Genomic DNA, 27389 nt, shown 5'->3' on the forward strand with positions numbered 1-27389 from the left:
TGAGGATTGAATATAAACATCGTTTGACATGTTTCTATGAACTTTACGGATATAATTTGGTCCGCGCAAACAAAACGGAGGTTTTTGGATATAAAGAGAGACTTTATCGAACAAAACAAACATTTATTGAGTAAATGAATGTCTTCTGAGTGCAACTATATGAAGATCATCAAAGGTAAGTGATTCATTTTCTCTCTATTTCTGACTTGTGTAACTCTTCTACTTGGCTGGTTACTGTTTGTAATGATTTGTCGGCTGGGCGATGTTCTCAAATAATCGTAAGTTATGCTTTCGCCATAAAGCATTTTTAAAATCTGACGCCGTGGTTGGATTCACAAGAAGTTAATCTTTAAACCTATGTAAAATACTGTTTTCTGAATTTTTATAATGAGTATTTCTGTATTTGAATTTGGTGCTCTGCAATTTCACTGGATGTTGGCCAGGTGGGACGCTAGCGTCCCACATACCCTAGTGAGGTTGAACACCTCACTAAAAGTTCAATGTACAAACAGTTTAGGGAAGAGAACATGTCATGTCCAGGAGACATGAAATTATAGAGGACAATTCTGACAGAATGCAGAAAAATAGACTTCAGATAACAGCTCATGGTAAGTCCAACTCACTTGCACAAAGCCATGAGACATTCCTCAATGACATCTCTCTGGGCCTTAGTGAAGGCTCGTCCACGGGACAGACGGTAGATGGTGTGCAGCATGGAGTCGATCATGATGGCCCGGTGGTCTGTGCCGGCAAACAGGAAGGCACACTTGTTGATGAGGGGCAGCACGGCCAGAGAGAGGTAGCGGTTCAGAGCCAGGGCCATCTCTGTGGTGCAGAAAGCTGCCTAGTGGGGAGAGATCCATTTAAACCAGGGATGGGCAACTTTGTTGGGCGTAGGGTCCACAAAACCAATTTCAGGTCTGCGTCCCCACATCCATACCCACACCGGCAGTCAAAGCCAGCCCTAGCATTTTTGGGGCACTACGTGAAATGTTGTTGCCCCCCACTCCCCCACTGGGAAAACATTTTAGAGCCCCCCCCTTTTGAAAGCATTTTTGAGGTTTTAGAGTTAATTTCCTGCAATTCTACACATTTTGCCAAGGGGAAGAGAAACGTTTTTTATTTTAAAGCTAATTTCCTACAATTCTGATCAAGAGTGACTAACAAAATCAACGGGGGCCCCCAGGTCAGTAATTCCATCATGATTACTATAAGTTTAGATAGCTGGCCGATAAACTTACCAAACTAAAAATGTTTTGCTGAGATGGGCTAATTGAGTGACTGCCAGTGACTGACATAACAAGAGAAAAACTGCTGATGAACAACTACATTTTGAAATTGCCCCTTGTGTATTCTACTATTCTAACTCTCAACAGTAATCCACTGGACTACAAAAGGGGAGCCGCGGGTCACCAATTGCCCAACCCTGATTTAAACTGTCATATTCTCTGTGTTCAAAAGACCACAAACTAACAACTCAATTAAAATGTTGAGACACATTTTTAATCAAACATTATGCTGATATGCCAACAAATTAGCTGTAGTTCTGTTTACAGTCAATATATGCTTAGTGTCTCACTCCTGCATAAGAGCAAGTTATTGCCTTGTACAGTAAATGAGTAGGGAGATCGAGAGAGGCTGACTCACTGTGTCCAGAGAAGCAGCTGCCCTCATGTCAGGTAGGAAGCCCACCTCCAGCACATGGAGCAGGAAGTCCTGGTTGTCAATACCATACACTCTGTCAAGGAACAGCACCATGGGAGCCTTGTGGTCCGGCACAAAACTGGAAGACATCTTGGGTTCAATGATGCTGTTATCTAGACATCACAAAAGACAGAGGGAAGTTAGAGGGGAGAATAATGCTAGGACTCACATCATATTAACACTTTTGACTACAGATATAATATGGAACATATTACGATCAAACTAAACTAAAACCATTTTTTGTTCGGTTTCATAATCAAGACATCAATACTCCCTTTCCTTGAGCCAACACAACAGAGTTAATTGAACCCAAATGGTTTCCCCTTTGGCTCACCCTTTCCAAAGTCTGGGATTTGGACAGACAGGCTGATGACTCCCACCAGGTCCTCTATGGGCACCAGGGACCTCAGGATGGCCCTTATCCTCAGAGCCTCACCCTTCCCAGCCTGGATCAACTGGAGGATGAAGAACAAATAGCAATGTCTTAGACTGAAAACACAGCAGCTAGCTAGCACAATTCCATAAACCTTGGCTTCTCTCTTAAGGTTTCCCAACGCTCAGTACTCACATGCATCTCTGGAGCGCAGCGTCCCAGCAAGTCAATGAGAGCTGAGTAGAAGGACATAATGGCATTGCCCAGATGCACCTTGTTCTCCTCATGCTGCCCTTCTCCACCAGGGAACCTACCAGGAGAAAGGAAAAATTCATACATGTAGGCCCAAAACCTTTGAAAGGAGAACATGTTCTAATCTACTACACCAGTTAAGACTAGATAGTCAATCGGCAGAGTCCCGAAGCGGTTTGGCACTTACATGCCGGGGAAGCGCCTGTCTTTCTTGACAGTGGGGCCGTCCCTGGCAGGATCTTCAGAGATCTTGATGGCCTCCTCTATAGCAGCCAGTAGGCCGTTCCCACCCTCTCCTCTCAGGGCCGGGCCAAAACACTCTGGCCGACGGATCAGAAGACGCACCACCACATTGGCATTCTCCTCTACGCTCTCTCCTATGGGGGACATGGAGCCAAACCACGTTCAGTGACGAAGGACAAACAGAAAGACAATACCAACAGCAGTGTATTCCATTACATGAAGCCAACAAACACAGACCGTTGACGAAGACAGCGAAGCGGAGGAAGTCCAGGTATTTCTCTCCGCCACAAGGGTTCCAGCCAATGTCAGGGTAACCCTTAGCCAGGAGCTGGGGACAGCTCTGAAGCCCACAGCCTGCAAGGTACTTCACCACCTGGGAGGAAAAACACAGTGCAAAAGAGACAGAAAGAGTGATGACCAATGTGCTGCTGGATCAGAGAATGTTCATGTGGGTGCTGGGGGTGTCCAACCTTCTCCAGGTCTTGTTCCTGTAGCGCCAGAGCCAGCTCATTGTTATCAATACAGGATGCTGCAGCTACGTCTAGAGGGGTGGAGCCACGCATTCCTGAAAGACATCCATGACACGTTCAGTTTCAACACACAGCAAAACTATTCTGCCTTTAGAGGAATGTTGACCTTTCTTTCCCATTTATACAAGAATATAAACTTGTATTGGAAAAAGATATCAATGTCCCTCACCAAGGCCGATGCCGCTGTTCTGAAGCAGGTAGCTGAGGTGATCGAACATGGAGCGTTGGTTCTGACGACTGATACGACAGAAGTAGCACAGGAAACGACAGCAGTTGGTGACCATACGAGGGAATCTGATCTCCTGCAGAAGAACACATGTAGGGTGAATGACTACAGTGTAAAAATATGTTACGCATTTGGATTTGCAGACAAGCATTGATCCTGTAGTTATGAAGCATATAACCACTTCACCTTGGAGTCACCACCACCCAGCACGTTGACCATCACCTCCATGACAGTCTCGTGCATGCCCAGCGCTCGCATTAGGTTGGGGTGCTGATAAAACACTTTGTTGCTCATGATGTTCCTGATGGAGAAAGAAGGCTCATGCTGATTCTCAGTTCCTCCAGTTCTCTGTCCGGTATACTAAAGCAATAAGGCCCGTGGGGTTCTGGTATATGGCCAATATACCACGGCTAAGGGATGTTCTTAAGCATGACACAATGCGGAGTGCCTAGATACTTTCAAATAGCTCTTTGTTGACTGTTGCTGGGTGTTATCGTCGTCCATCAGCACCGGCCTGTACCCTACCTGCCCTAAGCTCTCTTCTATCCCCTTACACTAAGTCTGATTTGTTAGGTGACCTAAACTGGGACATGCTTAAACCACCTACCGAAGTCCTTAAGCAATGGGGATTCCATAAATATTTCTCAGATTATTACCAATCCCAACAAGGTATGACTCTAAACACCCAGAAAAGGCTACTCTCATCGATGTTATCCTCACAAATAATCCTGATAGGTATCAGTCTGGTGTTTTCTGTAATGACCTTAGTGATCACTGTTTTACAGCCTGTGTTTGTAATGGCTGCTCAGTGAAACGACCAGTCCTGATTTGTCATAGACACTTGCTAAAAAACTTTAATGAGCAAGCCTTCCTTCATGACCTGGCCTCTGTAAAATGGTATAGAATCATCTCTGTCGATGACCTTCTTTTTTTGATATTTTCAGTGATATTGTTAACAAACATGCTCCCATAAAGAAAATGAGAATTAAAAACAGGTTCAGCCCCTGGTTCGACCGTGATCTTGCAGAGTTACTCCACCTCAAGAATTCCATTTGCCGAAAGGCTCGGCACACGGAATACTCAGGCTGACTGGCTCTCGTTCAGGCAAAGGAGAAATAAGTGCACTCAGGCTATCCGGAAGTTCTGGAAAATGGTTAATGACCTGGAGAATGAAGCCTCCTCCTCACAGCTGCCCATGTCCCTTAAAGTTGATGATATGGTTGTTACTGACAAGAAGCACATGGCTGAGCTTTTAAATCACCACTTCATTAAGTATGGATTCCTATATGACTCAGCCATGCCTCCTTGCCTGTCCGACATTTCCTCATCTCCCACGCCTTCTAATGCAACTATCCCCGATGCTTCTCCCTCTTTTTCCCCTGTCCCGCTACAAAGTTTCTCCCTGGAGGCAGTCACTGAATCCAAGGTGCTAATGGAGCACCTTAAACTTGACCCTAAAAAAACATCTGGGTCAGATGGTTTAGACACTTTCTTCTTTTAGGGTGCTGCCCCTATAATTGCCAAGCCTATCTCTAACATTTTTAACCTGTCTCTCCTCTCTGGGGAGGTTCCCATTGCTTGGAAGGCAGCCACGTTGCGTCCTCTATTTAAAGGGGAGATCAAGCTGATCCAAACTGTTATAGGCCTATTTCTATTTTGCCCTGTTTTTCAATAATCAACTGACTGGCTTTCTTGATGTCTATAGTATTCTCTCTGGTATGCAATCTGGTTTCCGCTCAGAATATGGGTGTGTCACTGCAACCTTAAAGGTACTAAATGATGTCACTATTGCCCTTGATTCTAAGCAATGTTGTGCTGCTATTTTTATTGACTTGGCCAAAGCTTTTGATACGGTAGACCGTTCCATTCTTGTGGGCCGGCTAAGGAGTATTAGTGTCTCTGAGGGGTCTTTGGCCTGGCTACCTCTCTTAAAGAGTGCAGTGTATAAAGTCAGAACATTCGCTGTCTCAGGCACTGCCTGTCACCAAGGGTGTACCCCAAGGCTCGATCCTAGGCCCCAACCTCTTCCGAAATACATTAACAACATCGCTCAGGCAGTAGGAAGCTCTCTCGTCCTCTTATATGCAGATGATACAGTCTCAGCTGGCCTCTCCCCAAATTTTGTGTTAAACTCTCTACAACAAAGCTGTCTTAGTGTCCAACAATCTTTCTCTGCCCTTAACCTTGTTCTGAAAACCTCCAAAACAAAGATCATGTGGTTTGGTAAGAAGAATGCCCCTCTCCCCACAGGTGTGATTACTACCTCTGAGGGTTTAGAGCTTGAGGTAGTCACCTCATACAAGTACTTGGGAGTATGGCTAGATGGTACACTGTCCTTATCTCAGCACATATCAAAGCTGCAGTCTAAATTTAGACTTTGTTTCCTCTATCGTAATTTCTCCTCTTTCACCCCAGCTGCCAAACTAACTCTGATTCAGATGACCATCCTACCCATGCTAGATTACGGAGACGTAATGTATAGATTGGCAGGTAAGGGTGCTCTTGAGCGAGATGTTCTTTACCATTCGGCCGTCAGATGGTAAATGCTCCAATGCTCCTTATAGGACACATCACTGCACTCTATATACTCCTCTATAAACTGGTCATCTCTGTATACCTGTCACAAGAACCACTGGTTGATGCTTATTTATAACCTCTCTTAGGCCTCACTCCCCACTATCTGAAACATTTACTGCAGCCCTCATCCTCCACATACAACACCCGTTCTGCCAGTCACATTCTGTTAATAGGTCCCCAAAGCACACACATCCCTGGGTCACTCGTCATTTCAGTTCGCTGCAGTTAGAGACTGGAACAAGCTGCAACAAACACTCAAACTGGACAGTTTTATCTCAATCTCTTCATTCAAAAACTTAATCATGGACACTCTTACTGACAGTTGTGGCTGCTTGCGTGATGTATTGTTGTCTCTACCTTCTTGCCCTTTGTGCTGTTGTCTGTGCCCAATAACGTTTGTACCCTGTTTTGTGCTGCTACCATGTTGTGCTGCTGCCATGTTGTGTTGCTACCATGTTGTGTTGCTACCATGCTGTTGTTGTCATGTGTTTCTGCCATGCTATGTTGTTGTCTTAGGTCTCTCTTTATGTAGTGTTGTGGTGTCTCTCTTGTCGTGATGTGTGTTTTGTCCTATATTTGTATTTTTAATTTTTAATCCCAGCCCCCTCCAAGGAAAACTTTTGCCTTTTGGTAGGCCATCATTGTAAATAACAATTTGTTCTTAACTGACTTGCCTAGTTAAATAAAGGTTCAATCAGTAAAATTAAGATACAGCCCTTAGCCGTGGTATATGGCCATACACCACATACCCCAAAGGTGCCTTATTGCTATTATAAACTGGTTACCAACGTAATTAGAACAGTAAAAAAACATTCAGAGATTGAACCACCCAGTTTATAATGTCTTCTCTGTACTGACCCAATGCTCTGGATCATGAGCCTCTCCTCCTCGGGGCCCATCTGGACGATGAGCAGCGAGCGGATCTGTCCCAGGCACTCCAGCAGGTCCATGGTATCCTTTATGGAGATGGCGTTGATGGTGTAGGCCTTGGGCAGGGCCCGGATCAGCTCCCCCAGCCCGTCATACTGACGGTGCAGCAGGCTGAACATCAGACGCACCAGCTCAGGGTTCTGGATGAATGACTCCTGGGCCCAGTGGACCATGGTGTGGGTGATCAGCTCCTGGAGGGTGCCTGGTGGGGTGGTTATAGAGGAGGGACATCAGTTAATTGATCGATTGTCTGTTTTTTGTTGTGTTAGTGATAAAACCATTTTAACCTGAAAATAATTGATTGCTGAAACCGAATAAAACTATCCCATAGCGACTAGACTGAGATTGATGGTACATTTTTGGCTTGATTTGACCGTTTTTCACTGGGACAGCTGATAGAGAGTGAGACTCACTGGGTTTGTTCTCCTCCTCAGGTTTCTCCTCCTCTACCTTCTTCTTACGGAGGTGCCTCAACTTGTCCAGCATTCGGAGGAGTCGCCCTTTGAGAGACATATCCAACTCCTCCTCTACCTCTTCCTCTTCGATATGTACACCTGACATGACATCAGGGGTGATAAATCATTGACATTAGCTGAAAACTTTTCATCTCAACTATTGGCCCTCTTTGATATACAAGTGAAATTCTAAGTTACACGTGGAGAGCAAAGTAAGAGCTTGACTGACTGCAGTGAAACAGCAGGTTCTTGTGAAAAGCCTGCAGGGCATCGCGGACCTCGTCAGGCACAGGACAATCCTCATCCTCTGCAATGTTCTTCAAGTTCATCAGCATGTTGACCTGCATATCAAAAAGAGACAAACAGTAAGATGTTGTTACCTTTCATGTACTGTTACAAGTGTGACAGTGTACTTTATCCTCCGGTAGACAGTGGCTGAGGCGGAGGGTACCTGCTCCTGTGGTGGGGAGCGGAACTCGCGGGTCTTGCGAGCGGTCTCAGCAGCGCTCATGGTATACGCCAGCATGAGCTCGTTGTAGCGGGCTCTCTGGTTGGCCTGCACCTGGCTCACAAACTGGTCTGAGAAGGCTATGATGGCCTCCACCCTGTGGCGCAACTCACAGTCACAGAAATACTGCAGCAGAGTGCACATCTGACCGACAGAGAGAGAATGACCTGAGACTTAGCCACATAGATTAGGGTAATTCATCAAACTAAGGAGGATAGTGAAAGTTACAGCGAACTGAAAAACACACACACCAACCTGTAGTTTGACAGACTCTGGAAGCTTCATGTGCAGTAATCCCTCTTCCAGACCTACTTGTTCTTCTGCCTCTCCATGCTTCACCTCCTTCTCAGTCTCCTCAGCACCTTTCTCTCCGTCATCCTCACCCTTGTCTTCCTCTTTTTCTATAGGCTCCATCTCCTCCAGCTCTGCCTCCATTTCCTCATCTTCCTCATCCATCCCCTCATCCTCCATTTCTGTTTCATGTCCGCTCTCTACTGCTCCCTCCTCTTCTTCCTTCACCTCCAACCCCCGTTCTTTGAGGGCCAGTGTTTGGTCCCCCTCTCCCTGGGCAGCAGCCTCTGCCTCTCCACTGAACACTGTGGGCTCTATCATCTTCAGGATGTGCTTGACATCTTCATTATCAAACACACCCATGATGAGCAGGGTGCTGATGAGCTTGAGGATGGGGACAAAGTGGAACTCAACACTGCCTCCTACAGGATCCCGCATGGCTTGACCACCATCCTGGACAGCTTCTGTCAGCATGGTCAGGGCCTTCGCCTTCAGCACCTACAGGAGAGAGAGACACACTTTCATGACCATCAGTCAGTTCGAACAGAATATCTTTCCCCTCTCCCTCCATCAGCCTGGCCCAGTGTTGCAAAACACTGGGAACTTTCAATAATTCCCTGTTTTTCCCCCAAAAAATAACGGTTGGAAGATTCCCAGATTCAGGAGGGAATAAGGAGGAAATCTGGAATCCTCCAACCAGGATTTCTGGAAAACCAGGGAATTTATTGAAAGTTGAAAAGATTGCAAACCTATGAGGCTCCTTACATGTAGGGGGATGAAGGGGCTGAGGGTGTAGATATCCAGGTCTGTCCCTACAAACCCAGTGGGGGAGAAGTGGAGTTTGGGGCGCAGACAGGTAGTGAGGCCCACCCCTGGTAAAGCATGGGATTTGTCAGTGTCTGAGTTGAGGTTGATGCTGAGAGTCTCTTCAGTCATGGGCACAATGAACTCCTTATTGGTCATGAGGCGGTTCCGCTTGGCCGACTCCAGGTGAATGCTGATGAGCAGATCGTAGTAGCCACTCCTCATTGGTCCAGGCAGGTAGGTGTTCTCTATGGCGTAGAATAGCTGTGATTCGTCAACATGGCTGCACAGGGCGTGAGCCACGCGGTTGTTCCCCAGAGCACAGACTGAGCCGTACAGTTTCAGAGTGTGGTAGTGGAACTTCAGCAGGTCCATATGCTCCGACAACTCCAGGATGTCAATACATCTGGACGGGACAGAGGCAGAGGACAGTATGGCCCAAGGCTGTACAGATTTGGACAAATCTATTGCATCAGAGCCAAAATGGCTCCTGTTTATATGTCTTTCCCAATACTATAGCTAAGACTGAAATCCATTTCACAATCAAATACAATAATCTTCTGCTTAGATGTCAGCAATGGTGGCAGTGTTCTGACCTGTTCTCCTCAGGGATGTGCAGGGCCATCATTGTGATAGGCTCTCTGCACTCCACCATCCAGCCGTGCCTGTCGTTCACACGGCCCATCTCTGGGGACAGGAAGTGGTTTGGCATGCGGCTCCAAATGACTGGGGTCAGCATCTGGACATCCAGCCTGGGAGGACACTGAGGGACCGGGTTCTTACGCTCACTGCGGAACATGGCTGCTGAAATAGGCATGATGTTCTGAGGAGAGAACAAACACATACATTGCAGAGTAGAAGGGTCGTCGTTGAAGTGAAATAATAGCTTGAGTATCCTTGAGGGTAAAAATACAGAATGAAATAGAAAACATCCATAACACTGTAAAACGCGGACAGTGGAGGGGTAACACTGTAAAATGCAGACAGTGGAGGGGTAACACTGTAAAACGCAGACAGTAGAGGGGTAACACTGTAAAACGCAGACAGTTGAGGGGTAACACTGTAAAACGCAGACAGTGGAGGGGTAACACTGTAAAATGCAGACAGTGGAGGGGTAACACTGTAAAACGCAGACAGTGGAGGGGTAACACTGTAAAACGCAGACAGTGGAGGGGTAACACTGTAAAACGCAGACAGTGGAGGGGTAACACTGTAAAACGCAGACAGTGGCAGGGTAATGCTGTAAAACGCAGACAGTGGAGGGGTAACACTGTAAAATGCAGACGGTGGAGGGGTAACACTGTAAAATGTAGACAGTGGAGGGGTAACACTGTAAAATGTAGACAGTGGAAGGAAACACTGTAAAATGCAGACAGTGGAGGGGTAACACTGTAAAACGCAGACAGTAAAGGGGTAACACTGTAAAATACAGACAGTGGAGGGGTAACACTGTAAAATACAGACAGTGGAGGGGTAACACTGTAAAACGCAGACAGTGGAGGGGTAACACTGTAAAATGCAGACAGTGGAGGGGTAACACTGTAAAATGCAGACAGTGGAGGGGTAACACTGTAAAACGCAGACAGTGGAGGGGTAACACTGTAAAATGCAGACAGTGGAGGGGTAACACTGTAAAACGCAGACAGTGGAGGGGTAACACTGTAAAATGCAGACAGTGGAGGGGTAACACTGTAAAACACAGACAGTGGAGGGGTAACACTGTAAAACGCAGACAGTGGCAGGGTAATGCTGTAAAACGCAGACAGTGGAGGGGTAACACTGTAAAATGCAGACGGTGGAGGGGTAACACTGTAAAATGTAGACAGTGGAGGGGTAACACTGTAAAATGTAGACAGTGGAAGGAAACACTGTAAAATGCAGACAGTGGAGGGGTAACACTGTAAAACGCAGACAGTAAAGGGGTAACACTGTAAAATACAGACAGTGGAGGGGTAACACTGTAAAATACAGACAGTGGAGGGGTAACACTGTAAAATGCAGACAGTGGAGGGGTAACACTGTCAAATGCAGACAGTGGAGGGGTAACACTGTCAATTGCAGACAGTGGAGGGGTAGCACTGTAAAATGCAGACAGTGGAGGGGAAACACTGTAAAATGCAGACAGTGAAGGGGTAACACTGTAAAATGCAGACAGTGGAGGGGTAACACTGTAAAACGCAGACAGTGGAAGGAAACACTGTAAAATGCAGTCAGTGGAGGGGTAACACTGTAAAACGCAGACAGTAAAGGGGTAACACTGTAAAATACAGACAGTGGAGGGGTAACACTGTAAAATGCAGACAGTGGAGGGGTAACACTGTAAAATGCAGACAGTGGAGGGGTAACACTGTAAAATGCAGACATAACACTGTAAAATGCAGACAGTGGAGGGGTAACACTGTAAAATACAGACAGTGGAGGGGTAACACTGTAAAACGCAGACAGTGGAGGGGTAACACTGTAAAATGTAGACAGTGGAGGGGTAACACTGTAAAATGTAGACAGTGGAAGGAAACACTGTAAAATGCAGACAGTGGAGGGGTAACACTGTAAAACGCAGACAGTAAAGGGGTAACACTGTAAAATACAGACAGTGGAGGGGTAACACTGTAAAATACAGACAGTGGAGGGGTAACACTGTAAAACGCAGACAGTGGAGGGGTAACACTGTAAAATGCAGACAGTGGAGGGGTAACACTGTAAAATGCAGACAGTGGAGGGGTAACACTGTAAAACGCAGACAGTGGAGGGGTAACACTGTAAAATGCAGACAGTGGAGGGGTAACACTGTAAAACGCAGACAGTGGAGGGGTAACACTGTAAAATGCAGACAGTGGAGGGGTAACACTGTAAAACACAGACAGTGGAGGGGTAACACTGTAAAACGCAGACAGTGGCAGGGTAATGCTGTAAAACGCAGACAGTGGAGGGGTAACACTGTAAAATGCAGACGGTGGAGGGGTAACACTGTAAAATGTAGACAGTGGAGGGGTAACACTGTAAAATGTAGACAGTGGAAGGAAACACTGTAAAATGCAGACAGTGGAGGGGTAACACTGTAAAACGCAGACAGTAAAGGGGTAACACTGTAAAATACAGACAGTGGAGGGGTAACACTGTAAAATACAGACAGTGGAGGGGTAACACTGTAAAATGCAGACAGTGGAGGGGTAACACTGTCAAATGCAGACAGTGGAGGGGTAACACTGTCAATTGCAGACAGTGGAGGGGTAGCACTGTAAAATGCAGACAGTGGAGGGGTAACACTGTAAAATGCAGACAGTGAAGGGGTAACACTGTAAAATGCAGACAGTGGAGGGGTAACACTGTAAAACGCAGACAGTGGAAGGAAACACTGTAAAATGCAGTCAGTGGAGGGGTAACACTGTAAAACGCAGACAGTAAAGGGGTAACACTGTAAAATACAGACAGTGGAGGGGTAACACTGTAAAATGCAGACAGTGGAGGGGTAACACTGTAAAATGCAGACAGTGGAGGGGTAACACTGTAAAATGCAGACATAACACTGTAAAATGCAGACAGTGGAGGGGTAACACTGTAAAATACAGACAGTGGAGGGGTAACACTGTAAAACGCAGACAGTGGAGGGGTAACACTGTAAAACGCAGACAGTGGAGGGGTAACACTGTAAAACGCAGACAGTGGAGGGGTAACACTGTAAAATGCAGACAGTGGAGGGGTAACACTGTAAAACGCAGACAGTGGAGGGGTAACACTGTAAAATTCAGACAGTGGAGGGGTGATTCTCGCTGAGTCTGACCTTGAGCTTCCCCAGGTCCAATTGCAGCATGTTCTGACTGGAGGGCAGGACAAAGACAGCTGGGAACAATTTAGTGTTGGGCTCCACCTAGAACAAACAACCACAGTGTTACACAGGAAGCCACAATGGAAATGAGATTTCGAGCTTTAATGTGTTATCCTTGATGATTTTTTAATTGTATGTGGAGGTGTCTCTTATCTATGTTCTTAAAATTGTCTAATAAATTCAATCAATCAAGCAGTCAAGCCCAGAGCAGTTTGTACTTTGCTTATTATTAAGCCAGTAACCCTTGACATGAGTAATGAAATACAAATCAAATCGAAGTGTATTTGTCACGTGCGCCCGAATACAACAGTTGTAGACCTTAGAGTGAAATGCTTACTTACAGGCTCTAACCAACAGTCCAAAAAAGGTGTTAGGTGAACAATAGGTAAGTAAAGAAATAAAAACAACAGTAAAAAGACAGTGAAAAATAACAGCGAGGCTATAAAAGTAGTGAGGGTATATACAGACACCGGTTAGTCAGGCTGATTGACGTAGTATGTACATGTAGATATGGTTAAAGTGACTATGCATACATGATAAACAGAGAGTAACAGTAGCGTAAAAGAGGGGTTGGCGGGTGGTGGGACACAATGCAGAATACATGTTTACACTGAACACTGCATCTCACCTGGTAGAAGGTGTTGATCTCTTTCCCATTGGCTGTGAAAGTCATGAGTCCTGTGTCAAGGTCAATAAGGCAGCCAATCACAAAGTCCTCCTGACTGACACGGGTCTGCTGGGAGCTGCTGAACTCCCCTCCCCACACCATGTAGCAGTTACTGCGCTTCATACTGAGGGAGGCAGGAGAGACAACATCGGAAGATATTAAGGTATTATGTCTTTGTGAATACTGTGCATATGTGTGTGTGCACAGGGACACGTTACTCACCTGTCATGTATGTTGCCTTTGTCATCTCCCACGGTGACTGTGACATTTCTTACTTTGCTGAGGTCAAAGTGCAGGTCATATTGGTGGTAGTCAGGGGTGATCCAGCCTACCCACACCCCGCTGGGCTCTTGTCCCGCAATCACTCGCACTGAATAATAGTACTGAACACAGAGAATGTGAGCAGAAAACATGATTAACAAGGAGTTGAACTACCTAAAACTAAAAATGAATTTAAAAAAAAACATTTCCAGACAAAAATGTCCCAGTGAAGAGAAGTAAGGTTCAAACACGAGGATCTGAAGAGATGTTAAAGGTCATACTGTGGTGGTGTTGAGGATGATGTCATCGTCATCTCTGTCGTCTGGGACCACTTCCTCCGTCAGACGGGGCATGGTGGGAACAACAGGGGGCGGAGCTAAAGCTGCCTTCTTGGCCTTGAACAGGAACCTGAGGGCAACACACAATGTCAGCGTAGTTGGGTGTTAAGGGATTTTTAAAATCAATAATGACTAATTATGTATACATTTCAATCAGGACTGACTAATCAGAATACTATTATGTTACTGTATAGATGTATACATTTTATTTTAATCCTAGTACTGAATATAATGTGTGTAATTATAATCAAGAATTAGAACAATGACTGTCTGTTCCTTGGTAGAAACGAATGAACTTATCGTCAGACTGGCAAGAATGCTTATCTACACAGGGAGGCTTTGGCCTGGTCATAAATTATCTATACAGGTGGGGGGTCTATGTAGGAAGGCTTGAGAACTATACTGCCATTGTACCAGAGTGGAGGAGGGACGGGACAGTTTGAAACCTAATGACGTCATTTTCAGTTTATAACCTGTTGTAAATTGTATCATGTTCAGTGCTCTCGAGAATAAACGCTAGTGCTTGATTTTGAGACTGGTCTCCGCCCATTTTATGCAAATAAGTTTCTTACAAATCCTTAGAAATGGGCTGAGTGTATTAATTGAATTGGGTAATAAACATATAGGAATTGAATTCCTCTAACAATTGGTCATTCGAACACCGGGTCTAAATAACTGTCTCTGCCATCTGAAGGTCGTACGCCGAACATCGTGCACGGGCGGGTCTAGTCCCGTTATTTTAAGACCTGGCCTCTGAATTGAGGTTAAAGAACAGGCCGGTACACACACCAGACTGACAGGGACGGTGACTAGATCCAACGAACATTGCTTTTCCCAGTCGGCGACAAGGTCAGTAGCCTATATTCTCGATTCTGGGGGGAATGATTTAAGTTATCTTTGATTAGATATTCTAAAATGTTTAGAATTTATCATTAATAGGAGCTTTACTATTCCAAACAGATCCACAGGGTTTTGTATGATCAATATACACTGGGTTTTGTATGACAAATATACACTGGCAGGTCTGAAATGACCTCAGGTAAAGTGCACTACCATAAATAAACTAAACTTAATCATGAGAGGCATATCCGCCCGAGATTAAGAGGGGATATTTAAATAGGTGCTGGGAGATAGGACAGTGATCTTGTGCAAATAGGATAACCCATAGGATTAAGAGGGGATATTAACTAGACTTGGGGAGACAGGAAGGGAATTCTATGCATACAAGATAACTTGAATGGTCAATTAAACTCTGGGAGAATTGACCATGGTTCCGATTCAACAAACAGTACTGAAATAAAGTCCAAATAAAGAGGAGAGGGAAGCCAAAATCTAGAGGAATGGGATAAAAGCCAAATCTATAGACAAGAGGTTCCAGGAGAGAGGGAAACCTAAAATAGTGGCGTGAGATACGAGATATTAGTGTACTTTAAAAGCCCTCCGACACAACCTGAAATAAGATGTTAACTAGGGATGTATGACCCCTGGGCTTATAGTTGTATAGGTAAGACCTAATATCTGATCGACAGTCAAAGCTATTGGTAAGGTTTCCAAAAAGGAGAAAACACAAATAGAAATCCATACACATAGATTGTAATCATTAAAGAGACACACACATAGTCAGGCAGTAGAACAACCATAGTTACTAGGTAATGGTAAACAGCACATACATAGATCATAGAAATATATACACATCGATAGTGATAAATACCATAGCTACTAGGAGCGGCAAGGATTTATTAAACATGAGTAGTAAATCCTCAGAGGAGGTCCCGAAATGAACGGGAGATGAGAAATATATGCAGGAAGAAGATAAGAGGAACAGCTATTTTAGCCAGACATGGAGGAGTAAGTACAAATTTCATGAACGTTTAAATAAATAAAAACTGGAATCAATGATTAAACAAATAAATAGGGTTAGTGGAGACAAGACAGATAAACAACGGGCAGAGGGGCTAAATACAGCTAGGATATGGTTAGCCGAGGCGAGGAAGAGAGCTGAGAACAAAGGGAAATGAAGAGAGGCGCCCAAAGTCTGACTCAGACAAAGACGATGAAGAACCCTGAATAGAAACTGATACTGCAAAAATAGTCAGGAATGGTTTAAATTAGGACTATTTTCTGGGAATTCTCAGTTCCCGGAGTTTGCGACGACAGACAATTATAATAATATAGTTATTGGCGGGGAAACTCAATCATTTCAATAGTGTTGGTGGTTCAGCGGTAAAGTTGTTGCCTACAACACGGGAGACTGAGGCTCGTATCTTAGCTTTGAAACCGATAGACAAAAATGTATTTTAGATTGTAATTCAGCTATTTTTATGTTTTGCCTGGGAAAATACGGTTGCTAGTGTTTGTATAAGATATGAACTGAACGTTTTTAATAGGTTGTTTAGGTTGAATTGAGAGAATAATTCATTCAAAATAATGGCGAGGCAATTTCGATGTAATACATTGTGTTGCCCAAAATGATCTGCTGGAATAATATATTGAGACGGGAGTCGTATTTAAATAAATGTATCATAGAAGAGAAAGTTACCTAAACCTGATGAATTCTAAGTAATAACGGAGAGATACGATAAAGTTTTGTGCCATCAGGATGTTATATTTTTATGAATCGACTGACATACGATATAAATTTAGCAAAGAACATGGTACGTTTAAATTTTGGGGTATAGAAAGTTGGGAAGTTCGGTTGGTTTTACTTTTTCGATAGAATTTAAAGCAGAACTCAATATGAATAGGGGATATATATTTGACAAGAGGCAGGCTGACTTGCTGCGTCATTACGTTGAATACACAATAACGTTCCTCAAATTATGACAGAGAAAATGGGTTGTGTCATTTAGAGGGAAAATGCAAGCATTATAGCTTTGAGTCACTTTTCAAAAGTGGCTAAAAGTTCCAAATATATTTTTTAAAAGTAGCTGCATTTCGTCAGGATAGTCTGAAAAGATGCTACAGCTAGCAACAGAATTGCTAGGTGTTTCATTGGGCTATATTTGGCTATAAAATAGGGAGGTAAGAATAGGTGAATATAGGAATTGAGACAGGACAAATTATGGGGAGCGGAGGAGCAAACTCTAGTGAGGAAGAAGGCCAGGTTCAGGGTTCTGTTTTAAACATTGGTTGTGAAGGGTTCAAATTGGCTACTATTGATTTAGTACTACAACAGGAGCAGAAATTATATTAATCATCGATAATAAATGGGGGAGGATGGTCTTTTGAGGTTTGGGCAGGACACAATTTAAGTCAATAGGGCAAGAAAATATATGATAGAAAAGGTGATTTTATAAGCATTCAAATTATTTCTGAATAGAAATAAGTTGCAGTTCTTAGGGATGGTAAATTACGGTAGATAAGGTATCTCAAACTATGCAACATATATTAAATTATTGATGTGACTGATTTTGAAGTTTAACCCATGTTATTTTTTAACACAGGAAAGAGATATGATATGGTTAGCATTCGTTTTGGCTTTAATTAACCATTAGAATATTTTTATTTAAATAGTATTAAAGTTTGACAGGGATATATGACAACTGTGGTGATTCAGGATTAGGGATAGAATCGAGAAGCTTAATTACCCAATATAAGGACTTTAGAAATTGACACCATAGACATGTTTTTCAAAAAAAAAGTCCATGAGTTTAGATAAAGCCAATCAGTGAGACATTTAGTTAAAATTTGGAAGCAACACAAAGTTGTTACAGACAGATAGGTGAAAGGGCAGACAGAGGAGTCCTCCCCGCACTGCTGAGACCTTGAAGGGTTGAGAGCAGAGAGGAAAACACAGATACCTCTTAAAGTAGATAAGACACTTGACAGAGAATTGGTACAGGATAGATATAAATGGATGCCCAAGGGATAATTGGACAAGTGGAGAATGAAAAGAGAATTGGTACAGGATAGATATAAATGGATGCCCAAGGGATAATTGGACAAGTGGAGAATGAAAGGGGCGTTCCTACATGATAATGTCAGAACATAAGGATAATTGACTAATCTTACCTAAGTCATTGTTTAGGGTAGGCAAGGTTGTTACCTGGGCATAGCCCAGGTATCAAAGGGGGGATGGGTAAGTTGTGGTCTAGGATAGGACACTTAGTGGCCTATTGGATAATAAACTAATAATAAATAAATAAAATAGCTAACAAGTAGATATAGAAGTTAAAGATATAATCAGATAGAACATATGAGAAACTGTTTGTTAACCAAACCTGTATGTCCAAGATTTATGCATTACAGGTGAACTACAGGATAAGGTGATTCACTCAATCCAGTCCCTGAGCAGAATAGACGGGAAGCAGCCCTGTGTGGAAGGGGCCATACCAAGGACTCCTGGTGACAGCCTTCACCCTGAGAATAGCTAAAATAACTACCTGAATTCATATCACACACTGCGGGAGGATAAGACACACTGACACTGTCGAACAATCATAGTGTTCGAGAGGAGAACTGGAATTAACAGAATTCCGGGGGCCATCTCTCGAACGAAGACTTCCTTTCCTGTCATTCTATCCCTGTGTTTGTTCATAAAAGTGGAGGTGTTTCTTGCCTCTGGCTGCTGATGTGTTTTCTGGGAAAGGGTGGGGTTTTACAGGTGTACTGATTCGTCGTGAGCTGTCTGATCGTGGCAGCCATATTCCTGATGCACCATGAACCCCAAAGAGGGTAAGTTGACTCGTGCTAGACGAGGAGAATGTGATATTACCATAGCATCTTAGCAGGTCACTGGAACTGAATAGTAAGGAAGGGAGAGTGAGATTGGGAAGGATGTCTCAGTGGAGTTTCATGTAGACCAACTGGGGTCATTCACTATGGGCAGTCTAGAACCATGGGTCTCTATGGAAGGTATTTGTGTAAATCACCGTGTAATTCATGGAGTCAGGCCATAGCTCACACTGAAAGGGATGGCTATGTAAACCCATACACCCAATTTGGGACCAGATGAAGTATAGTAAGGGTTGGAGTTTCTGACTGTGTTCCCGAGCAGAGGAAGTATGGTATAAAGGTACGAACTAACATTAAAACGATAAAGACCCAGGATCTCGGGTTATGGTATGTTGGCTTTGACCAGTTTTCAACTGATACTATGGTTCCAGGTGGCAAAGGTTAGAGTTGGTAAGGAGAATATGGTCAGCCGGAGTTCAATCAATCTCCCTAACGCAACGGACATTCCTAGTGTAATAATCCAGGGTAAAGGACCACTACGAATAATTCAGGTTCAAGATATATAAAGAGTATTAACCAAAGCCTTGAAGGAACAAAATCAAATCAAATCATGACATGTATTAAAGTGTCGTCAGACTGGCTAGAATGCTCATCTACACAGGGAGGCTTTGGCCTGGTCATAAATGATCTATACTGGTGGGGGTCGATGTAGGAAGGCTTGAGAACTATACTGCCATTGTACCGGAGTGGAGGAGGGACGGGACAGTTTGAAACCTAATGACGTCCTTTTCAGTTTATAACCTGTTGTAAATTGTATCATGTTCAGTGCTCTCGAGAATAAACGCTGTGCTTGATTTTGAGACTGGTCTCCGCCCATTTTATTCAAATAAGTTTCTTACAAATCCTTAGAAATGGGCTGAGTGTATTAATTGAATTGGGTAATAAACATATAGGAATTTAATTCCTCTAACATTGGGCCTCCTTTTCAACAGGACTGAGAAAACATGACGACGATTACAGTTAAAAGTGCCGTTTTCAGCATTCACTTTCTTCTCCAACAGAGAGTTGTGACCTGTCTCTTCTCCAACAGAGAGTTGTGACCTGTCTCTTCTCCAACAGAGAGTTGTGACCTGTCTCTTCTCCAACAGAGAGTTGTGACCTGTCTCAAGCCCATCGTCTGTCTCTTCACTAATCTGAACCCTACTCAGTACTGACCCCTTCTTCTTGCTCTTCTCTGTAGAGGCATCTTTCACATTCTCTCCTCCGTTGACGGAGATCTCCTTAGGCGCAGAGGGCTCCTTCTCCTCCTCCTTCTCTGTGCGGCTGGCAGACTTCTTCAGCACCTCAAAGTCAGAGTCGGGGTCCACCTCCAGGACCTGGTCCTCGGGGATGGTCATGGTTCGTGTCAGGGGGGTGGTCCCGGCCATGATTTTAAAGGTCTCGTGGAACTCCACGGGCATACTGAGCCTCAGGAACAACAGATCGGTGTTGGCATTCTGAGAGCCGAAGGTCTTGTGGGTCAGTTTCAGACAGGGAGCATTGTCCACCGTCCCATCCACACGGGAGACCTACACAGGGGATGTGGGAGAAAGGGCAGAAAATCACATATTGAAAACCCACAGAAGAAAACATTTGAATGTTAACGTGTTTTAAATGGAATTATAAAATATAGGAAGGGAAGCCATTCCAAGACACTGTTGTTGAACAACATATGCTGTACTGTACATCAACATGAGGGTGTTCTGTAGGAATAGGGATGAATTGGGGCAGGCTCTTGCTGAACCACATGGTGATGTCTCTCTTCATGTTGATGGCGAAGGGTTCAAAGCCCTCCTGAAGGCCACAGATGGTGAAGTAGCGCAGGCTGCTGACATTCTGGCCCAGGTTGAGCCGGCCAACCTGAGACAGGCCCAGACTACACACAGGGATAAAACCTGGAGACCAGCAGATGCAGTTTAATGAATAACACTAATCTAAAATCAGTAGATCCATCCTACAAGGTTTTACCTCCCAAGCCCTAGCAGCCTCCCCATCCGTCACCTCCAAGCCCTAGCAGCCTCCCCATCCGTCACCTCCAAGCACCCAGCAGCCTCCCCATCCGTCACTCACCATCTCCTATGTCAATGTCCTTGAAGGCCATCTCAGATCCAGAGTCACTGATCAGCATCTTTCCGTTCAGGGTGAAGAAGATGTTCTGCTCTACCAGATCAATCATACAGCCCACCACGTCACCTGGCAACCAGATACGACCAAACGGCTCATTGCCCACATGCCAACGCTGAGCCTAAAAAAGAACGGTCAAAGTTCAAATACGACATGTTAGTGAATGTTTTCCCTAAAACAGACACAGAACATTTATCACCAACCTTGAAACCATTGAAGACATAGGCGAGCTCATCTGCTCCCAACTCTGTGTCAGCGCGGACACTGGGTCTGGCCCAACCCACTCTCATCTCCCCCACAGTCACAGCCTCAAACTCAAAGTACCACTTCCCCTGGGTCACCGCGTATGACCTCTCAGCCCGGAACACCCGGATCTTATCTCCACGAGAATGACCTTCCCCATGACCACCTAGCACAAACAGATTCAGGTGACATTATTAACAGGTTATATATTCATTATATACAAAGTTCATATATATATGTATATGTATGAGATTATATATATATATATATATATATATATATATGTATGTATGTATGTACAGTGGGGCAAAAAAGTATTTAGTCAGCCACCAATTGTGCAAGTTCTCCCACTTAAAAAGATGAGAGACGCCTGTAATTTTCATCATAGGTACACTTCAAATATGACAGACAAAATTAGGGGAAAAAATCCAGAAAATCACATTGCAGGATTTTTTATGAATTTATTTGCAAATTATGGTGGAAAATAAGTATTTGGTCAATAACAAAAGTGTATCTCAATACTTTGTTATATACCCTTTGTTTGCAATGACAGAGGTCAAATGTTTTCTGTAAGTCTTCACAAGGTTTTCACACACTGTTGCTGGTATTTTGGCCCTTTCCTCCATGCAGATCTCCTCTAGAGCAGTGATGTTTTGGGGCTGTTGCTGGGCAACACGGACTTTCAACTCCCTCCAAAGATTTTCTATGGGGTTGAGATCTGGAGACTGGCTAGGCCACTCCAGGACCTTGAAATGCTTCTTCCGAAGCCACTCCTTCGTTGCCTGGGCGGTGTGTTTGGGATCATTGTCATGCTGAAAGACCCAGCCACGTTTCATCTTCAATGCCCTTGCTGATGGAATGAGGTTTTCACTCAAAATCTCACGATACATGGCCCCATTCATTCTTTCCTTTACACGGATCAGTCGTCCTGGTCCCTTTGTAGAAAAACAGCCCCAAAGCATGTTTCCACCCCCGTGCTTCACAGTAGGTATGGTGTTCTTTGGATGCATCTCAGCATTCTTTGTCCTCCAAACACGACGAGTTGAGTTTTTACCAAAAAGTTATATTTTGGTTTCATCTGACCATAAGACATTCTCCCAATCTTCTTCTGCATCATCCAAATGCTCTCTAGCAAACTTCAGATGGGCCTGGACATGTACTGGCTGAAGCAGGGGGACACGTCTGTCACTGCAGGATTTGAGTCCCTGGCGGTGTAGTGTGTTACTGATGGTAGGCTTTGTTACTTTGGTCCCAGCTCTCTTCAGGTCATTCACTAGGTCCCCCCGTGTGGTTCTGGGATTTTTGCTCACCGTTCTTGTGATCATTTTGACCCCATGGGGTGAGATCTTGCGTGGAGTCCCAAATCGAGGGAGATTATCAGTGGTCTTGTATGTCTTCCATTTCCTAATAATTGCTCCCACAGTTGATTTCTTCAAACCAAGCTGCTTACCTATTGCAGATTCAGTCTTCCCAGCCTGGTGCAGGTCTACAATTTTGTTTCTGGTGTCCTTTGACAGCTCTTTGGTCTTGGCCATAGTGGAGTTTGGAGTGTGACTGTTTGAGGTTGTGGACAGGTGTCTTTTATACTGATAACAAGTTCAAACAGGTGCCATTAATACAGGTAATGAGTGGAGGACAGAGGAGCCTCTTAAAGAAGAAGTTACAGGTCTGTGAGAGCCAGAAATCTTGCTTGTTTGTAGGTGACCAAATACTTATTTTCCACCATAATTTGCAAATAAATTCATAAAAAATCCTACTATGTGATTTTCTGGATTTTTTTTCTAATTTTGTCAGTCATAGTTGAAGTGTACCTATGATGAAAATCATGAGGAAGGTGAGGGATCAGCCCAGAACTACACGGCAGGACCTGGTCAATGACCTGAAGAGAGCTGGGACCACAGTCCCAAAGAAAACCATTAGTAACACACTATGCTGTCATGGATTAAACTCCTGCAGCGCATGCAAGGTCCCTCTGCTCAAGCCAGCGCATGTCCAGGCCCGTCTGAAGTTTGCCAATGACCATCTGGATGATCCAGAGGAGGAATGGGAGAAGGTCATGTGGTCTGATGAGACAAAAATAGAGCTTTTTGGTCTAAACTCCACTCGCCGTGTTTGGAGTAAAAAGAAAAAAAGAAAGATGAGTACAAAAGAAAGATGAGTACAACCCCAACCGTGAAGCATGGAGGTGGAAACATCATTCTTTGGGGATGCTTTTCTGCAAAGGGGACAGGATGACTGCACCGTGTTGAGGGGAGGATGGATGGGGCCATGTATCGTGAGATCTTGGCCAACAACCTCCTTCCCTCAGTAAGAGCATTGAAGATGGGTCGTGGCTGGGTCTTCCAGCATGACAATGACCCAAAACACACAGCCAGGGCAACTAAGGAGTGGCTCCGTAAGAAGCATCTCAAGGTCCTGGAGTGACCTAGCCAGTCTCCAGACCTGAACCCATTAGAAAATCTTTGGAGGGAGCTGAAAGTCCGTATTGTCCAGCGACAGCCCCGAAACCTGAAGGTCTGTATGGAGGAGTGGGCCAAAATCCCTGCTGCAGTGTGTGCAAACCTGGTCAAGAACTACAGGAAATGTATGATCTCTGTAATTGCAAAGATTTCTGTACCAAATATTAAATTCTGCTTTTCTGATGTATCAAATACTTATATCATGCAATAAAATGCAAATGAATTACTTAAAAATCATTCAATGTGATTTTCTGGATTTTTTTTTTAGATTCCGTCTCTCACAGTTGAAGTGTACCTATGATAGAAATTACAGACCTCTACATGCTTTATAAGTAGGAAAACCTGCAAAATCGGCAGTGTATCAAATACATACTGTATGTATGTATGTATGTATGTATGTATGTGTATTTATGTGTGTGTATATACACACACACGCATACTCATTGGACAGTTTATTAGGTACACAACCCTGTTGACAAAAATGGTCACATGTCTAGCTATATAAAACAGTCAGACAGGCATCGAGGCATTCAGTTACTGTTCAATTGAATGTGAGAATGTGCAAAACAAATGACCTAAGTGACTTTGAGCGTGGTATGATCTTCAGGGCCAGGTGCGCCAGTTTCAGTTTCTCAGAAATAGCTTTTCATGCACAACAGTGTCTAGGTTTTACTGAGAATGGTGCAAAAAAAAAAAAACATCCAGTCAGGTGTGGGGGAAAGTTTTCCTGGCACACATTAGGTCCCGTGATACCAAGTGACCAACGTTTCCATGCCCTGAAGAATTCAGACTGTTCTGGAAGCTAAGGGGGGTCCGACCCGGTACTAGATCAGTTTATATCTTGGCAGACAGACGGACAGACTCACTGCTCTCCTGGTCAGGTGGCTCAATGTTGTAACCGTAGCCGATGAGAGTGCGGACAGCTGCACAGACAGTGTCTCTGTTGGTCTTCTTGGTCTTTTCATCCAGCAGGTTGTATGGCACCAGGCGCGGGTTGCGCTTGTTCATTATGTCCTGAACATGGAAATAAACAGTTCAAATCAACAAACAATTGTGTGAGTCATAGAATGATTGTGCAAGTTACGGACTTTAATCTCCTGGAAAGATTGATACTGTATAAAGAAAGCTCCAAGAACAATATTGTTTGTTTTTCTAAACATCTTGAGTAGTTATGTAAGGGAAATTTTAATGTTGGTGCTATTCTTATAACTCATTTCTGTGTTCTATTCATGTGCTGTTCTATAAACCAATTTCTGTGTTGATGCAAGTGGCTGACTGCACAAATCACACCTATCAGTAGCTGTGATTTGGCAGTACGCCCAGACCGTGTTTTGAGAACGAACGACCGTGTTTTGAGAACAAACTAAAGATATCTCAGTTTCAAGGTCTCAGCTTAGAGAAGAGAAGCCTTGTGAGGTGTTGCTCTGTCACATGTTATGAAACAGTATTGGTCAATCACATGGATGAAACAAAACAGTAATGATGAATTAATTATGCTAAATCATGGAAATATAACATGTCTGTGTGTAGCCGTGTATAAGACAACTGTTGGGACTGCCTCGCCAGAGTTTTTCTGACAGACATGTGTACTATGGTGCATTGAGTTGGTTGGAACCTCTCCAGCGCATTGACAATAAACAATGATTCATTTAAGATTGACTTTGAGTGTCCCTGTGGAAGAATTTCCACAACAGTTACATAAATGTTGGCTCTGAAAACATCATAACTACGACAACTCATGAGTCAGTAGGACTCATACTTCACCCAGACTTCTGCATAACTTTGGGTGAGCTTGTTGTGTGCCCACCTGTAAGCCTTCGTGTGCGTTAAAAGCCACCTGACAGAAACACATTGTCTAAAATGACTTAAGCTATGATCACAGGTTATCTTTCCCGCGGGATCAGAGAGAGATGAAAGATACCTGTACAATGCTGTAAGTCCACCCCTGGTGAACCCTGTCACGAGCCCACACGTTGTGCCCATTCTCTGCCAGTCTCTCCACTAAGTTGGTCTGGTTGGGTGTCAGCTTGACATGGTTGAGGTCCAGAGGGGCAGGCTTATATCCACTACTCATCATATACCTGTGGACCAAACATGCGGTTATGATTAGACTAGTAAGGGAGATGTCATTAGGACTCTTCTATTACACTCACTAAGTGAACAGGCCTCTACTTAAAAGACAATCCGACATTTCAAAACGTTTATCTCTGATAATGTGAATGAAAAAGGAAACCGCACACTGCTCTTGATAGTATTACTGATCTTTAATAAGCTTACGTATCGGCCTCACGGCCTTTGTCAGAAAACAATACTGTCAACCATGTTAGTTAATATCCGAGAATAATTGAGTCAACATCTAAAATAGTCTGAGATCCTGTTTTGAGGTCTGACTCACGTCTTGGGCATCTTGATGTTCTTCAGGTTCTCCTCTGCTTTCTCATCTCCCATGCCCACATGGCAGCCCAGCGCCAGTAGAGTCCTTTGAGAAACAGAGGTAGTGAATACTGAGCACACACACACTAGGCGGAGAGGGCGTGTACAAGACCTTGACTCACTTGAGTGTTTCTACTGACATGGCAAGGTTGTAATTCCTCTCTGGCTCTGGCAGGCTCTGGAAATCTACCAGGCAGGGGTGCAGTTTCTGGTTGTCATCTCGGAACTGGAGTAGAGGAATGCAAGCAGAGGACAGAAACAATTTGTTTGCCAGATTGAAGTAAATAGATATCAGCCAGTCATGTAAAGCAGTGTGAGCTGAATAGGGCAGTATGGGAAGCACTCACCGACCCATAGGTCCATCCTTGTTCAATGCGAGTGACAGCCCATAGCTCATGGCTGTTTTCTGCCAGCTTCTCCCGAATGCGCTCCAAGTGAGGCGGAAGCACAATCTGAAAGGACAACATGGTGAATGGAAGCAAGAGAAAGGAGACAGAGAAATGCATTGATAAGTCAAGACTTTTACCTGTGCTGTGTCCACAGGGAAGGGGGTGAAGGCTGTGTGCGAGAGGGACTGTGTAGGCCCCAATAGATTGCGGACACCATTGACATCATGCTTATACTCCTTGATGGGCTCAATATGCAGTCGATCCTTGGGTAGCACAGCCTCATAGCACGGAGCATAGCCTGGGGGTGGGAGGAATTTAAAGTCTCCATGACGCCCTCCCAGGAGAAAACGAACCCTGGACATTTTAAAGAAGAACAACATTAACAGTGATGACTCATTCTACATCCTCTCTGACAGATTCGAAATAACAACAGCCCTGTTAGCCCCATCAGAGGTTCTCACTTGACGCCTGCAGAGAAGCTGACGACAGGGAAGAATAAGCCATCCAGGTTGAAGTTCTCAAACATGCCCTGCACCGGGTGCCCGTTGATACGGAACGAAATACTGGGCACACTCAGATCAAGGCAGCAGCTGACCACATCGTCTGCGGCTAGGATGTGCATGTTGGGGGTGGCGACATGACGTGGGACTCGTCCTGGGGAGGCAGACAGACAGAGGTCAGCATCACCTCAACCTTGTCAAAGAGAACTACATTCTACAGATAAGCCCTGCTGACTGTACCTGACCACAGGTGGAGTCCATCAAAGGCGTATGAGTAGAGGTCGTCCCCCACCCCGTTACCACCCCAGCCCTCACCACCTCCAGGGTAGGGGCTGTAGCCATCAGTCAGAGCCCAGCCCACACGCAGGTGGAAGGCCTGGGCGGTCAAGAAGGGCTCTACATGGTCCACCATCACCTCAAAATACCACTTCTTATACTGAGTTGATCCTCCACACGTTCCTAGGAAGATGTTGGGCCTCACACTGAGGGGGGAGGAAAATAACCACAACTTTAACGGTTTGAAGGAAAAAACAAATTGGATAT

The 27389-nt window shown here is 44.4% G+C and overlaps 1 protein-coding gene across 1 annotated transcript in view; it reads right to left on the reverse strand.

The window, feature by feature from the left end:
• Nucleotides 1–27389, reverse strand: part of LOC109873878 (ryanodine receptor 1-like) — an 84279-nt gene that overhangs the window by 48323 nt on the left and 8567 nt on the right. Inside the window, exons 17-48 of the mRNA XM_031809071.1 lie at nucleotides 27087–27328; nucleotides 26808–27000; nucleotides 26484–26700; nucleotides 26305–26409; nucleotides 26080–26183; nucleotides 25920–26003; nucleotides 25446–25605; nucleotides 24391–24538; nucleotides 21026–21231; nucleotides 20769–20943; nucleotides 20385–20593; nucleotides 19875–20227; nucleotides 13929–14055; nucleotides 13609–13769; nucleotides 13348–13510; nucleotides 12675–12761; nucleotides 9490–9716; nucleotides 8855–9299; nucleotides 8054–8587; nucleotides 7742–7942; nucleotides 7520–7631; nucleotides 7249–7389; nucleotides 6764–7037; nucleotides 3515–3629; nucleotides 3272–3404; nucleotides 3043–3137; nucleotides 2810–2945; nucleotides 2517–2706; nucleotides 2273–2387; nucleotides 2039–2159; nucleotides 1648–1817; nucleotides 624–844 (exon numbers count right to left, since the gene is read on the reverse strand). Coding sequence (XP_031664931.1) covers nucleotides 624–844; nucleotides 1648–1817; nucleotides 2039–2159; nucleotides 2273–2387; nucleotides 2517–2706; nucleotides 2810–2945; nucleotides 3043–3137; nucleotides 3272–3404; nucleotides 3515–3629; nucleotides 6764–7037; nucleotides 7249–7389; nucleotides 7520–7631; nucleotides 7742–7942; nucleotides 8054–8587; nucleotides 8855–9299; nucleotides 9490–9716; nucleotides 12675–12761; nucleotides 13348–13510; nucleotides 13609–13769; nucleotides 13929–14055; nucleotides 19875–20227; nucleotides 20385–20593; nucleotides 20769–20943; nucleotides 21026–21231; nucleotides 24391–24538; nucleotides 25446–25605; nucleotides 25920–26003; nucleotides 26080–26183; nucleotides 26305–26409; nucleotides 26484–26700; nucleotides 26808–27000; nucleotides 27087–27328 — 5964 coding nt within the window. The remainder of the gene's footprint in view (nucleotides 1–623; nucleotides 845–1647; nucleotides 1818–2038; nucleotides 2160–2272; nucleotides 2388–2516; nucleotides 2707–2809; nucleotides 2946–3042; nucleotides 3138–3271; nucleotides 3405–3514; nucleotides 3630–6763; nucleotides 7038–7248; nucleotides 7390–7519; nucleotides 7632–7741; nucleotides 7943–8053; nucleotides 8588–8854; nucleotides 9300–9489; nucleotides 9717–12674; nucleotides 12762–13347; nucleotides 13511–13608; nucleotides 13770–13928; nucleotides 14056–19874; nucleotides 20228–20384; nucleotides 20594–20768; nucleotides 20944–21025; nucleotides 21232–24390; nucleotides 24539–25445; nucleotides 25606–25919; nucleotides 26004–26079; nucleotides 26184–26304; nucleotides 26410–26483; nucleotides 26701–26807; nucleotides 27001–27086; nucleotides 27329–27389) is intronic.

The sequence above is a fragment of the Oncorhynchus kisutch genome, linkage group LG29 (genome assembly GCF_002021735.2).
Source record: "Oncorhynchus kisutch isolate 150728-3 linkage group LG29, Okis_V2, whole genome shotgun sequence".
Taxonomy (NCBI): domain Eukaryota; kingdom Metazoa; phylum Chordata; class Actinopteri; order Salmoniformes; family Salmonidae; genus Oncorhynchus; species Oncorhynchus kisutch.